A 16,443-nucleotide genomic window follows, 5' to 3' on the forward strand; every position below is an offset into this window, starting at 1 on the left:
TGACATACAGAAATGGCACACCTCAGGTGGCTGAAGGAGAGAAATGTATTTAGTGTCTGCCATATTTTTGCAACCTTCAATGACACTTCTGTCCATGTCACTGATCTTTCTGGCAAAGAAACCATCTGCCATGTGACTGGTGGGATGAAGGTGAAGGCAGACCGAGATGAATCCTCGCCATGTGCTGCTATGTTGGCTGCCCAGGATGTGGCCCAGAGGTGCAAGGAGCTAGGTATCACTGCCCTACACATCAAACTCTGGGCCACAGGAGGAAATGCGACCAAGACCCCTGGACCTGGGGCCAGTCGGCCTTCAGAGCACTTGCCCACTTGGGTATGAAGATCGGGCGGATTGAGGACGTCACCCCATCCCCTCTGACAGCACCCATGGAAAGTGGGGTCGCCATGGTCACAGTCTGTGAACAGGACTCCTCAAACTATTTTCTGTTAATAATTTGCCATCATGTTAAAAAAAAAAAAAAAAAAGAGTGGGTGGCTGAAGGGGAGGATACTGAGTAATGGAGTCCAGGAATTATGAAGCTAGGGTACTAGACATCACTATTTGGTCATTTTCTAGCATGGTGTTAAGAGACAGAAAAATATTACAAGCTAGGGGCTAAAGTTCTTAATGAATAAAAGAAGGTGAAAGATTGAAACATGAGAGCAGCAAAGAGAGATTAAGAATGCTAAATCAAGATGGTATGTACCTTAAAAAATATGCATTTACTCCAAACCATGATTTCATGGAAGATCGATTTGGAAACAGTCATGGTAAGCTAGGTAAAGTTTAGCTACCTCTTCCTGTGTACCACTGAATATTGGGTAATGGAGAATGAAAAAACTTCAACTAAATAGAGCTCTGAGAGAAACAGTTTCTCAGGTTAAAACCATGCTTCGGCCAGGCGCGATGGCTCAAGCCTGTAATCCCAGCACTTTGGGAGGCCGAGACGGGCGGATCACGAGGTCAGGAGATCGAGACCATCCTGGCTAACCCGGTGAAACCCCGTCTCTACTAAAAAATACAAAAAACTAGCCAGGCGAGGTGGCGGGCGCCTGTAGTCCCAGCTACTCGGGAGGCTGAGGCAGGAGAATGGCCTAAACCCGGGAGGCGGAGCTTGCAGTGAGCTGAGATCTGGCCATTGCACTCCAGCTTGGGCGACAGAGCGAGACTCTGTCTCAAAAAACAAAAAAAAAAAAAAAAAAACCACGCTTCATTTACCTCAAGGAGATGGCCACAAAATTTTGGAAGGTGTCACTACCTCCAAGAAGTGTTACTGACCACTCTGTACAATCTTAACCTTTTCCTTATCTGTGTTCCTAAATCAGCCATAATTTCATGTATATATTTGTCAAGGACTTACTAAAGTTTAAACATTGTGGTAGATTTTAAGGTAAATATAACATTATGCCATTCCGTCAAAAGTTTAAATGTAAGACTTCTTGTTTCCAGATAGGAAAACCTCAACTGTAATTTATGAAATGCTGGAGGCTTTGTGTGGCCAAGTCTGAGAGAGAAAAACTGCAGGGGTATTCATTAACGGGGAGGCCACAATTTTAAAAAATTTTACCTCCTGGAGTCCTACCATGTTCTCAGAGTTTATATCTGAGAAAATTCCCCTCATTTTTCCAGCAGGGAGAAGGGAAAGGAGCCATTTTTAAATGCATCAGAGTTTTCTTTCTCTCTCTCTCTCTCTCTCTCTGTCTGTCAGTCTTTCTTTTCTTCCGAGTCTTGCTGTGTCTCCCAGGCTGGAGTGCAGTGGCACAATCCCCGGCTCATTTTTGTATGTTTAGTAGAGATGGGGTTTCGCCATGTTGGCCAGGCTGGTCTCAAACTCCTGACCTCAGGTGATCCGCCTGCCTCAGCCTCCCAAAGTGCTGGGATTACAGGCATGAGCCACCGCACTCGGCCCATTCTGTTTTTCTTTTCTTTTCTTTTTTTTTTTTTTTTGAGACCGAGTCTCGCTGTGTCGCCCAGGCTGGAGTGCAGTGGCCGGATCTCAGCTCACTGCAAGCTCCACCTCCCGGGTTTACGCCATTCTCCTGCCTCAGCCTCCCGAGTAGCTGGGACCACAGGCGCCCGCCACCTCGCCCGGCTAGTTTTTTGTATTTTTTAGTAGAGACAGGGTTTCACCGTGTTAGCCAGGATGGTCTTGATCTCCTGACCTCGTGATCCGCCCGTCTCGGCCTCCCAAAGTGCTAGGATTACAGGCTTGAGCCACCGCGCCCGGCCCTGTTTTTCTTAACAAGGTCTGCTCTCAGAAGAAACTAACCAGAGCCTAACTGATAAGAAGGAAGGGAAATCCCCAGTTCCAGCCCTCTCTAGCCATCTCCTTCTACCTAAGTGGGGTGGGTGAGGTGAGGGGCACTGAGAAGCACTTACGAAGTTCACAGTCCAGAAACACAGACTCATTAAAAGACTGAGATCTAACAGGACTTCGGAATGTTTTCCCCCACCTTACTACTACATTACTAAAAGCCTGTTTACTACAGTTTCTCTCACCTAGTACAGCATATCCAGCTAGCAAGAAAAAAATTACTGAACATACTGAAAGGCAGAAAACACAGTTTAAAGAGACAGAGCAAGCATCAGAACCAGCCTCAGATAATATTGAAATTATCAGATCAGAAATTTAAAACAATTATGATTAATATACTAAGAGCTCTAATGGATAAAGCAGCATGCAAGAACAGATGGACAATGTAGGAAGAGAGATAGAAATTATAAAAAAGAAACAAAAGGGAATGCTGGAAATCAAAAACACTGTAGCAGAAATGAAGAATGCCTTTTATGCGCGTATTAGTAGACAGGACACAATTGAGGAAAGAATTTCTGAGCTTGAGGACATCTCAGTAGAAACTGACAAGACTGAAAAGCAAAGAAAAAAGACTACAGAAAAAAAAAAAAAAAAAAAAAAAAAAAAACAGAACAGACCCAGAGGAACCTTAAGTACGTATTACTAAGTGAAACAAGCCAATCTAAAAAGGCTGCAGTATGATTCTAACCACAGATGCTCCTTGACTTACAATGGAGTTATGTCCAAATAAGCCCATTGTAAGTCAAAAATATCCTGAATTGGAAAGTATTTAACATCCTGATAAACCCATCATAAATCAAAAAATTGTTCAAACCATCTTAAATGGGGGACTATCAATATATGACATTATAGAAAAGGTAAAACTATGGAATCAGTAAAAAGATCACTGTTTGCCAGGGGTTGCGGTGTGGGAGGTGCTGCGGGATGAAGAGGCAGAGCACAGAGGATTTTGAGTAGTAAATGTGGTCTGCATAATACTATAATTGTGGATACATGTCACCATGCATTTGTCCAAACCTGTAGAATGCACAACACCAATAGCAAACGCTAAAGTAAACTATGGAATATGGGTGGTGGTGATGTCAATGTAGATTCGTCAATTGTGACAAATATTCCAGTTTAGTAGGGGATGTTGGTAGGAGTGGCTATGCATGTATAGAGGGAAGCGAAGGAACATTGGAAATCTTTATATCTTTTATTCAGTTTTGCTGTGAATCTAGAACTAAGTTAAGAAATACTATCTGCTTCTATCTTCTCAAAGACATTGTAGAGAATTGGTATCATTTCTTCTTTTAATATTTCATGGAATTCACCAGTGGAACCAATCTGGGCCTAGTGCTTCTGTTTTGTAAAGTTATTAATTATTGACTCAATTTCTTTAATAGATACAGCCCTATTCATATTGTCTATTTCTTCCTGTGTAAGTTTGGCAGATCGTGTCTTTCAAGGAATTGATCTGTTTCACCTAGATTATCAAATCCCTTTGTACCATTTTAATGTCCACAAGAACTGTTGTGATGTCCCCTCTTTTATTTCTAATATTAGTCATTTGGGTCCTCTCTATTTTTTTCTTAGCCTGGCTAGAGACTTACAAATTTTATTGTTCTTCATAAGGAGCCAACTTTTGATTTTATTGATTTTATCTGTTGATTTATTGTTTTCAATTTCAATGGTTCTGCGCTAATTTTTATTTCTTTTCTTGTGTTTGCTTTGGATTTAATTTGCTCTTTTTTTTCCCTAGTTTTCTAAGGTAGAAACTTAGTATTGGGTTTAGATCTTTCTTTTCTAGTATATGCATTCAATGCTATAAATTTTCCTCTAAGCACTGTTTTTACTGCATACCACAAAATTTTGATGTTGTGTTTTCATTTTTATTTCATTCAGTTCAAAGTGTTTCTTAATTTCTCTTGAGGTTTCTTTTTTGATTCATGTGTTGTTTAGAAGTATGTTGTTTAATTCCCACATATTTTGGGGTTTTCTAGTCATCTTTTATTAGTAATTTCTAGTTTAATTCCATTATGGTCTGAAAGAAGACATTGTATGATTTCTTTTCTTTAAATTTATTAATGTGTGTTTTATGCCCAGAATTGGATCTGTCTTGGTGAATGTTCCATATGAGCTTGAGGAACGTCTATTCTGCTGTTGTTGGATAAAGTAGTCTATAGATGTCAATTATATTCAGTTGATTACATGGTGTTTTGGAGTTCAACTATGTCCTCACTGATTTTCTGCCTGCTAGATCTGTCCATTTCTGATAGATAGGTGTTACAGTCTTCAACTATATAGATTTATCTGTTTCTCCTAGCAACTCTTACCAGTTTTACCTCATGTCTCTTTACACTCTGTTATTAGGCATATGTACATTAAGGCTGTCTTCTTGGAGAATTGACCCATTTATCATTATATAATGCCCTTCTTTATCCTTAAGTTTTCTTGCTCTAATATCTGCTATGTCTGAAATTAATATAGCTATGCCTGCTTTCTTTTGATTAGTGTTGGCATAGTATATTTTTTCCATCCATTTACTATTAATCTTTATGTGCCTTTATATTTAAAGTGAGTTTCTCATAGATGATATATAGTTGGGTCTTGTTTTCTGATCCAAACTGACAATCTCTTTTAATTGGTGTATTTAGACTATTGACGTTCAAAGTGATTATTGATTTAGTTGGGTTTCTAACCATATTTGTTAACTGTTTTCTATTTGTTGCCTTTGTTCTGTGTCCTTATTTTTGTCTTCCACTGTTTATAACCTTTCACGATTGTAATTGAATGACTTATATGATTCCATTTTCTCTCCTTTCTTAGCATATCAGTTATGCTTATTTTTTAAAAAATTTAGTGGTTTCCCTAGAATTTGCAGTTTTTTAAGTTTATAACTAACCCAAGTCCATTTTCACATAACACTATACAACTTCATAGATAGTATAAGTACCTTATAATAAAATAATCTTAATCTTCCGTCTTGTCATTTGTATCATTAATATTCATTTCCCTTATATATAAGTATACATAAGCATATATATGATATGTACATAAGCATACATACATAAGCATGCATAATTAAATACATTGTTGTTATTACTTTGATATTAAATCAATTAAGAAGAAAAGCAAAAGATTGTTTTATTTTCACTTATTGCTTCTATACTCTTCCTTTTCTTAAGAAGGTCCAATTTCTGACCTATATTGTTTTCTTTCTCTCTAAGGAACTTCTTTAAACATTTTTTGCAAGGCTGGTCTACTGGCAACAAATTTCCTCAATTTTTTCATGTATGTGAGAAAGCTTTATTTTGCCTTCACTTTTGAAGGATAGTTTTGCAGGTTATAGAATTCTAGGTTGGTAGTCTGGGTTCTTTTTTTTCCCTCTCAACACTTTAATATTTCACTCCATTCTCTAGTTTGTATGGTTTCTGAGGAGAAGCCAGATGTAATGCTTATTTTTGTTCCTCTGTGCATAAGGTGTTTTTTCCTTCTGGCTTCTTTAGGAATTTTTCTTTATCTGCAGTTTGAAAATTATATGCCTCAGTGTAGTTTTGGGGGTTGGGATTTTTTTTCTTTTAGGGGTTTTTTTCTTTTTTTTCTTTTAGGGGGTTTTTTGACATCTATGCTGCTTGGTATTCTCTGAGCTTCCTGGATCTTTGGTTTGGTATATCAATTTGGGGAAATTCTCAGTCATTATTGTTTCTGATTTTCTGCTATTTCTTTCTCTTTTCTCCTTTTGGTATTCCCATTACACATGTTACGCCTTTTGTAGTTGTCCTGTAGTCTTTGGATATTCTTTTCTGGGTATTTTTGTTTGCTTGCTTTTCAGTTTTGGATGTTTCTATTGATATATCCTCATGCTTAGAGATTCTTTCCTCAGCCATGTCCAGTCTACTAATAAGCCTGTGTATAAATTTATATTTAGTGTCTAAATTCTGTATTAAATGACAAGTTCCTTGAGGGCAGAGTTTGTGTTTATCTTTGATTTCCTTACAACTCCTAATACAGTTCTCTACAACAAATAGGCATAAATTTTATTAAATACAGTGTATCATATTATGTCATATGAGGTATGATATAATATGTGCCACAAGGCTGGACGTGGTGGCTCACGCCTGTAATCCCAGCACTTTGGGGGGCCAAGGCAGGTGGATCACCTGAGGTCGGGAGTTCGAGACCAGCCTGACCAACATGGAAAAACCCCATCTCTCCACGCCTGTAATCCCAGCACTTTGGGGGGCCAAGGCAGGTGGATCACCTGAGGTCGGGAGTTCGAGACCAGCCTGACCAACATGGAAAAACCCCATCTCTATCAAAAATACAAAATTAGCCAGGTGTGGTGGCACATGCCTGTAATCCCAGCTACTTGGGAGGCTGAGGCAGGAGAATAGCTTGAACCTGGGAGGCAGAGGTTGCAGTGAGCCAAGCGGAGATTGCACCATTGCACTCCAGCCCAGGCAACAACAGTGAAACTCTGTCTCAAAAAAAAAAAAAGTGCCACAAAAAAAGTAGAATTAAATTACTAGATAAGTGAATGTCTACTAATACTGTCTCAGTCAAATGCTTAACTGCATTTTTGTTAGAAATGTATGTATCATTTTTGGTCGACTCCTTGACCTGGATCTCAACCTAGGTTTTTGAAACACTAAGCAATCCTATTACAATTCTATAAACTTAAGCCTGGTTTGCTGACTACATCTATTAGCAGATGTGGTGACTCATTCTGATTGAGTCATAGAATCAGTGTCTAAATTTTTTATGTACTAAAAATTTTTTGCCTTTATGTACTAATGACTGTGGCTAATGACAGTGACTCTCCCTAATGACACCAAAATTGTACAGTTGACCCTTGAACAACATGGGAGTTAGAGACACCACCCGCTGTGCAGTTGAAAATTTTCATGTAACTTTTGACTCTCCCAAAACTTAACTACTGTTAGCCTACTGTTGACTGGAAGCCTTGCCAATAACATATACAGTCAATTAACACATATTTTGCATGATACATGTATTGTATGTTGCATTCTTAAAGTAGTAAACTAGAGAAAAGAAAGTGTTGTCGAGAAAATCATAAGAGAAAATATACTATTTACTATTAGGTGGAAGTGAATCATCATAAAGATCTTCATCCTCATCATCTTCACATTGAGCCTCTTTCCTTTGCCTTCAGTCAATCTCTACATACCTATAATAAGCTGGAGTGAAAAACAGCCTAGGGTATTAGGTCTGTGTGATATATACTAGGAGTTTTTACACTTTGTCCTTGGGTGGCCAAAACAATAGGATATAGCATTATAAGTATTTTCTTTCAGTAATCTAAATAGTTCTGCTTCTGATTGGGTACGTTTGTTTTCATTTTCCTCTAATCAAAGGAGCAATGCCTGCATGTTTAAAAAATACTTGGCTTGGTGAAACACTGTAGCAGTCTATACTGATGTTCACCAAGTATTTTCAGTTCCCTTTCTGAGTACCTGGTAGTACTGTATATCCCTTCCTCCATTAAAGTTAGATATGGTCATGTGATTGTTTTGTCAGTGAAATGAGACCAAAATTGACATGAAACTTTAAGAGCTAGTACATGTACATAATTTGCTATTTTACCTTTATCCTGCTGCAAAAACTGTAGAAGCCCAGATAGAGAGCCTCCCTTAGCCTAAGTTCCTGAATGAGGACAGCATAGACAGGAACTCCCCCGCCCCGCCCTACCCGCCAGTTGACCTGCTCATGGACATGTAACATATTTTATGCCACTAAGATTGGGGGGTAATTAGATAAGCATAACCTAGCTTATCCTGATAAATATAGCCTTCACCCCAAAATAGTGGGCTTTGGTAGTTACTAAAGGAATATAAAAGATTTGATGTGCTAATATTGACCTAGTATTTCTTTTTCTTCATTACAGAAATGTTTATTGTACACAGCTTATATAAAATGATATTCATCCCAAGATGATTAGAAAGAGTCATTCTCCATGTGTCAAAATATTTTTCTTTGAATTAGAATCTTTACTTGAGATATTTTATTTTATTTTATTTATTTGTTTTTGAGTTAGGGTTTCATTCTATTGCCCCAGCTGGAGTGCAGTGGTACAGTCATCACTTACTGCAGCCTTGAACTCCTGAGCTCAAGCAATCCTCCCACTTCATCCTCCTGAGTAGCTGGGACTACAGGCATGTGCTACCATGGCTGGCTAAATTTTATTTTATTTTATTTTTGTGGACAAAAGAGATAGGGTCTCGCCATGTTGCCCAGGCTGGTCTTGAATTCCTGGCCTCAGGCTATACTCTCACCTCAGCCTTTTCAAAATGCGGGAACTATAGGCGTGAGCCACCATGTCTGACTGAGAAATTTTAATATGCTTCTGTAAGATTCCTTTCACCTGCCAATGATAGAATTGTAAATTTCTTGAAAGTAGTGACCATCATTCATTTTTGCATTTATTATTTTATTCAACGAACTTTTGTTAAGTGCTCATTATTTGCCAGGAGCAGAGTCAAGGAAGATGTTCAGGGAACTCTAGATAGTTTGATAAAACTGGCAGGAGGCAGGCAGGGGCCAAAGACTGTAAAGCACTTTGTTAAAGTCTGGAAGCTTTAACAATTTCATAAATGATCTGTACTTCATTTTGAAATAGTTTATCCAAATTCATTACTTAATTTTACAATGCCATATCCAAGGTGACACAGACCAAGTTTTAACACTTCCGAGACCACCAATACATTATATTTTACAACTTAGTTAACTCCTTTTTACATATCTTAGAATAAAGCTTTTTCTCTTCTATCAGTATCTTTTAATTTCTCCAGTGCACCAAGTACCTTCTCACCTGGGGGCCTTTGCACATGGCATTTTTTCTTTGCCTGTTTTCCCTTAGTTTAGGAAATCACTAGAAGTCGTTTGTATTGAAATTGCTGGTACCATCTTCATTTAGAAAGGAATATATTTGTCTATGTTATATTGTTGTGCTTTTGGAAATCTACCAGTAAAATTAGAAGTTTTTTTCTTCCATAACTAATATAAACATTAAGAAATAAGAAATTAGGTGCTATTGGAAAGTTTAATTATCCCAATTCTCACAGAAGAAAATTTTCTCATCACATAGCCAGGTGGTTTCAAGCAACTCTTATTTACAGAATTAAAAAGCTTAAAAGCTAAGTTCGATTTTTGGTCTTTACTGTAAAAATCTAAATACCTTTTGCAGAGATAGGGTGGAAGAGTGACATTCCCTTTTGGTTCTCTCTCCTATCACCTTCTGCCTTTCCTTCTAGGGATTCTTCAGCAAGCGCCTGAAAGGCTCCATCAAGAGGACCAAAAGTCAGTCAAAGCTTGACAGAAACACAAGCTTTCGGCTTCCATCCCTTCGCAGTACAGATGACAGGTAGGAAGTTAACTTTCTTAAAACAAAAAAAAGCAGTTTGAGAGTGAATTTTGTTAAGGCATTTTGGTCTGTTCTGAATTTGAATCAATGACAAATAGAAAAATACAATAAAAAATTGACTTTTATGTCATGTTCATATTAAGGCAAGATGCAAAATATTGACTCAAATACCCAACCAGTTTAAGAATCTTATAATATTGGAGAGTTTGTGAATACATAAAAACTAATTTTGGCCGGGCGCGGTGGCTCAAGCCTGTAATCCCAGCACTTTGGGAGGCCGAGATGGGCGGATCACGAGGTCAGGAGATCGAGACCATCCTGGCTAACACAGTGAAACCCCGTCTCTACTAAAAAAATACAAAACACTAGCCGGGCGAGGTGGCGGGCGCCTGTAGTCCCAGCTACTCAGGAGGCTGAGGCAAGAGAATGGCGTAAACCCGGGAGGCGGAGCTTGCAGTGAGCTGAGATCCGGCCACTGCACTCCAGCCTGGGCGACAGAGCGAGACTCCGTCTCAACAAAAAAAAAAAAAAAAAAAAAAAAAAACCTAATTTCAGGGTCAGTTAAGCTGTTTCTATAGAATCAAGTTATAGTGGTCAGAGGTGTATCTTTTGTTTTGTTTTTGGTAGAATGACTATAAAGAATAATGATAATGATAGCTAAACAATTTTAGCACTGTCACAGAATGCTTCATACATGTTATCTTGTTTCATCTTTATAATAACCCTATATGACAAATACTATTATTATCACCATTTTATAGATGAAGAATCTGAAGTAGTACCGAGAGAGAAAATAATCTTGCCCAGGGTCATATAGCTAGTAAATAGCAAAAATTGTATTTGAACTTGGGCAGTTTGGCTCCATAGTCCATGCTTTTTACTGCTATGTTCTGTATGTATAGCATATGAGATTGGCCTTGTTGGTTTGCAATTACATCTAGAAGACGTGTGCTGAAAAGGAAGCCTGGATGGATTTCAATAATTAAGACGACTAGCTTGAGTAAACCTCAAATGTATAGCTCCCTAAGGATAATATCCTTCAAAAATCATTGAATATGTGCTGACACATTTTTGACACATCATGTCTCGATAATGTTCAGAATTTTGGAAGTAGTGCTTGTGGTATCAGCATCAGCACATCATCGCTACCACCAATATTTATTAAGTACCTACTCTGTGCCACACATGTTAAATGTAGTCTCTCGTGTAATACAACAACCCTAGATACTATTATTATCCTCATTTTATAGATGAGAAACTGAGGCATAAAACGTTTGAGAAACTTGCCCAGGGTCACACAGCTAGTAAGTAGTAGAGCTGGGATTTGAACTCAGGTCTGCCTCTCATATTTGATACTGTTATTTATGTTTTACTTTTTAATTTTTCCGGTAAGTGACTGTTTTTCACTTATCTACCTAGAAAACAGAAATAAAATTATAGATTTGCCAAGCAGATGGTTACTGTCTTTATTTTGTAAATGAAGGGACTTGATGGGGTACTACTGCTTCATTAGCCCTTCTTGAACTACATTAAAGGTGCTCTGTGAAATTTGCAAGTCAGCCCAATTTGCAGTATATTTATTATCTCTTTTATACCTCTTTGTTTTGAGGTAATCATAAAAAAGATTTTTGAAATATTTTTCTTAGTTTCCTATTATTCTATAATTTTCATCATTCCAGGAATTCAAAGCATTTTATTAATGTCTCAAAAAATAGAATAACAATTTTTTTCAGATTATTGATTCTTAAGAACAAACTGTTGTGCAGCAAATAAAACAGTCCCAATTCAATAGCCATTTTCTTAAACTCTGCAGCATCATATAGAAACTTGGGAGACAAGTTTTTTTTATAAGTTTACCTTATTTTTTAACCTTGCACTAAATATTACCTTCTTTATTTCAAACGAAGGGCTCTCCCCTATTTCATTTTGTTTTAGGTTGCCCATGGGAATTGTTTGATGGAATTACCGAGAGATCATATTCTCCCAGAGTCTCTTGTATTTCTATTATATGGTTACTGTATTTTTAGCCTTTCCAGTGATTGAAATGTATTATTTGTGACTTTTATGCTGTTATGCTTTAATCAATAGCAAAGTCTCTCTTTCTTAAGTATAGCACAATAAAAAAGTGGTAGTAAATCTCCAATATTAAGTAACCCTTTTAATTTATCAACTCCATTTGAATTGCAGAGAGTTCCTATACAGAAATTTTTCAAAAAACTTTTTCTTGTATAGGGATGTACTCAATGTAATTTGAATGTGTTCCAGTTTTAAAAAAGACTCTCTTGCCTTCAGATCGTATGAACAGTCAGATAAATAGAGCTAAGGTACAAGATATTGATCAGCTGAGTTCTTTGAATTAGTGCCCTTATAGGTGTGACCAAGTATTTTCTGAAGACCTCTGATTTTCCTGGGTCAGATGCATCAATTGCTGAAGTCAGCCACTTCTTTCAAAATGTTATACAGTGTGTAAATCTAAGTAGCAAAACATTTCTATTCTTTTATCAAATCTATGGAACCTCCAGTTAGAGGTAGTAAGCAGCTCTTTTTTTTTTTTTTTCTGTTTTTAAATTATAAATTAAAATACTCACTTGTCTTTGTTGTTTTGGAGGGGGAAAAGTTTCAGTATGTAAATAAAGAGAAAAAGAACTAAAGACCCTCTTTATCTTTTCCTGTCTCCCCACATAAATAACCTTATTAACAATTTTTATATTTTCAAACCTCTTTAAAACTCCACACATAAAGGGAACCCAAGTATATGTTTTCATATTTTAATATAAATGGGATCATATTATGCGTATTACTTTGTGACTTCCTTTTTAGTATAAATATTTTGTACTCTCCATATGTCAGTAAATGTCAGTCCACATCATTCTTTTTAACAACTGAATATTTGTATGCTACAGTGTTTTTATAATAATGTACCTCACTTCTCTATTGATGGATATTTACATTGTTTCCCTTTTTTGATACAAAATAGAGATGTCATGAACATTTTTGAACATGTGCCTTTTTGTTCTGGTGGCTGGGTTGGATTTCAGAAGTAGCACTGCTTGGTATAGAGTATGTATGTTGTCAAATTTTCCTTCAAAAAAGGACCTTTCCCACCAACAAATTAAGGTTACTTTTATCCTTCAGACAACCTTTTCCATTTTGTCAATATGTTGAAAGAATAGAAATAGTAAACACTTACGTAGTATTTATTATGTGACAGATGTATTCTAAGTACTTTATATAAGCTAACTCATTTAATCATCACAACCACCCTATGAGATAGTCACTGTCATTACTCCTATTTTGAAAATGAGAAAACTGATACACAAAGAAATTCATAAGTTGCCTGAGGTTATAGAGCTTGGATAATGAGAGAACTGAGGTTCAAACCCGGGAAGATTGGCTTTAGAGTCTGTATTTGTAACCTTTACTGTATATTACCTCTCTAAAAGATGGGATGGGGGTAATTTCTTTGTTTTAATTTATATTTTGATAATACTTAGTATACTGAATATCCTGTCATATGTTTTCTTCTTCTGTGACTTACCTGTTTCCTTTGCCCATTTTTCTGTTGAGTTGTTTATCCTATTTCTTATGATTTGGAATAGCACTTTTTATTACTACGGATAGTAAGCCACTACTATGCATGTTGCTAAAAATTTTCTCCCCATCTGTTTCTTGTGTTTTAAAATCATGTCTTCAAGTTACATGGAAGTTTTCAATTTCCTTTCTCTGATATGTCAGTCTTTTTGGGTGGGAAGGGGGGCTTATCTGATCAAATTTGATCAGAACACTGAACTCAAGAGGTGAGGGACCTGTTTGTTATTACATTCTTCTTTATGATGCTGTGCAAATCACTTTATTTTTCCCTTCCTCGAGAGGGAGAAATATTCTATCTGGAGCAATCCAGAGGATAATGAAATAGTGGACATGCTATTTTGAAATTTTCAAAATGTTGTATGTGTGGTTTTGTTTTGTTTTGTTTTGTATTTTTTGGATAGAGTCTCACTCTGTTGCCCAGGCTGGAGTGCAGTGGTGCAATCTCCACCTCCTGAGTTCAAGCAATTCTCCTGCCTCAGCCTCCTGAGTAGCTGGGATTACAGGCATAAGCCACTGCCTCCAGCCAGAAATCTTCAAGGTTTTTGAGATAAACCACAAACCTTATCTTCACTCATAACATTTTTATTTTTATTTTTCGAGACAGTGTATTTTTCTGTCACCCAGGCTGGAGTGCAGTGGCACGATCACGGCTCACTGCAGCTTTGACTTCTCAAGCTTACTTAATCCTCCTGCCTCCTGAGTAGCTGGGACTACAGCCACACACTACCATCCCTGGCTTATTTTTATACTTTTTGTAGAGATGGGATTTTGTCATGTTCCCTAAGCTGGTCTCAAATTCCTGGGCTCAAGCGATTTGCCTGCCTTGGCCTCCCAGAGTCTGGGATTAAAAGTATGAGCCACCATGCACAGCCCTCATATTTTTAAAAGACAAAATTATTCTCAGGAGGTCTGAGTTACCACTTTAAGATAGCAGAAAAACATTTTTAAATCGGTTAATTTTATCTAAAGAAAGCAAGCTGTGGAAAATACCGTAGTTTTACCAAATAATGTTTCTAAAATCCAAATGTGTTGGTATACAGTAACACGTTCAGTATGTGACAGTTATGTACAAGCTACTATGCCGTATGCTACAGAGAATATAGCATAGACAACCAAAGATACAGGCGTCAACCTCGAGGAGTCCAGTAAAAGAGGTAAGTGTCAAGGAGGAAATGGTATTGGTGAAGATAAAATTACTTCTTGTTGAGTGGATCAGGAGAGACCTTAGAGGGCAGTGGCCTGTGAGTTGGATCTTACAGGTGTACTTTGAACGTAGAAATAGACACACGCAGAACTTTCCTTGGAATAGAAATAATGAGCAAAAGTAGAAAGTAGGAAATTATGGAGCTTGAAGAGAATTACTGAATAGTTCAAGGTATTAACATGTAAAGGGGCAAGGTAGGAAATAAGTTTGGAAAGGTAAAATTCCAGTTTTTAACTTAATAGGTGGAAACAGCTCTGCTTTTTTGTCTTAAAAATTACTTAATATGAGAAATAAATATGAACTCCATCTTTAATGAAACTAGGAAAAATATGAGGGATAGATTACTTAATCTATAATTTTCCCTTAGAGGACAAACAGATTAGTTACCTACAAAAGGAAATTCTAAAAAGAAGTCTATACTTAGGATTCAGTTTAGTTGCCAATTAACAGATACCCAAAACAGAAATGACTGAAACAAGGTAAAAAAAATTTTTTTCACTTCTGTCTGAAAGTGGACAGTCCTGTTCAAGTCTGCCATCTTTAGGATATTCAAGAATCTCCTTATAGACATAAGATAGCTACTAGAGCTCCAACCATAACATATTTGTTTTAGATACCAGAAAAGATGGGCCCATAAAAAGACACATGCCTTCCAGCTGAGTTATCTCCCTTTAAAGCAATCTCTCTGAAACCATACCTAGTTGACTTTGACTTCTGTCTCATTGCCACCTTTTTCTAAGGGAGCCTAGGAAGCTTTATACCTGGATATATTGGTGGGCCCAATAACATAGGAATCTGTTCTTAAGGAAAGAGAGAGGGATGGACATTGGTAAGACAGCCATCAGTCTCTGCATAGGAAGTTGATTTACCCACCTACTCTGGAAAGGTTCAGTTTCCACCCAACTCTAGAAAGTCAGCAGCCAGACTTAGCCCCGTCACATAGCAGTTTGGAGAAATTGAACCACCCTGGAGAAACGGACCTACAGATAGCTACATTTGTATCTGTAGGTCCTTTTTGCCTATTAAAATCCCAGCTGATAAATTCATTCCTATGTAGATCCAAGAGAAATAAAAATATATATTCATATAAAAACTTGTGTGTGAATGTTCATAACAAGATTATTCATAATAGGCAAAAAGTGATAACAACCCAAATGTCCATCAACTGATCAATAGATATACAAAAACATCATATACCCATACAATAGAATATTCATCAGCAATAAAAAGAGTACTGGTACATGTTGCAATGTGTATGCATGTTTTCAGCCTTGAAAACACTGAAGTGGGAGGATTGCTTGAGCCCAGGAGGTCAAGGCTGCAGTCAGCCGTGATCGTGCCACTGCACTCCAGCCTGGGTGACATTATTATGTCTCAATAATAATATAATAATAATAATAATAATAATAATAAGCCGGTCAGTCACAAAGTACTACATATTGTATGATTCCATGTATAAGAAATGGAAATGCCAAGAATAGGCAAATAAATATGTATCATCTTGAAATATCTGAATACTAAGGTTTAAAAATATATATATTAAAATCTTCTAGAAAGAAAAAATAGGTTACATACAAAGGAATGTTGGGGGTCGGGGGATGACGTTGGAATTCTCAGTAGAAATAATGAGAAAACCAGACGTTAGTGGAGCAATGTCTTGAAAATTCTGAGTGGAAATTATTTTCAATCCATTATTCCACACCCAGAGCAGATCTTGAATGTCAAACTGAGGAGTTTGGATTTTAGCCTATAAGCAACAAGGAGCCTTTTAAACATTTTTGATCAAGGAAATGGCCTAATCAGAGTTTTGCTATGGATGGATTAATCCAGCAGTGGAATTTCAGGTAACTTAGTTTGCAGATACTAAGTTTGAGAGACCAGTTAACAAAAAGCTGTAAGAAGATATGTTGAAGGCTCCAAGGCAAATAGTAGCAGTGGAAATGGAGAGGCAGAGACAAGATAAGAGGAACG

At 37.1% G+C, this 16,443-nt stretch overlaps 1 protein-coding gene across 3 annotated transcripts in view; it reads left to right on the forward strand.

Moving 5' to 3' along the window:
- The window catches only part of RASAL2 (RAS protein activator like 2), a 373,660-nt gene that overhangs the window by 309,459 nt on the left and 47,758 nt on the right, over window positions 1-16,443 (forward strand). For all 3 annotated transcript variants that reach the window (XM_023231271.1, XM_023231270.1, XM_023231272.1), the window contains one exon: window positions 9,568-9,677. In XM_023231271.1, coding sequence (XP_023087039.1) covers window positions 9,568-9,677 — 110 coding nt within the window. The remainder of the gene's footprint in view (window positions 1-9,567; window positions 9,678-16,443) is intronic.

The sequence above is a fragment of the Piliocolobus tephrosceles genome, chromosome 1 (genome assembly GCF_002776525.5).
Source record: "Piliocolobus tephrosceles isolate RC106 chromosome 1, ASM277652v3, whole genome shotgun sequence".
Lineage (NCBI taxonomy): Eukaryota > Metazoa > Chordata > Mammalia > Primates > Cercopithecidae > Piliocolobus > Piliocolobus tephrosceles.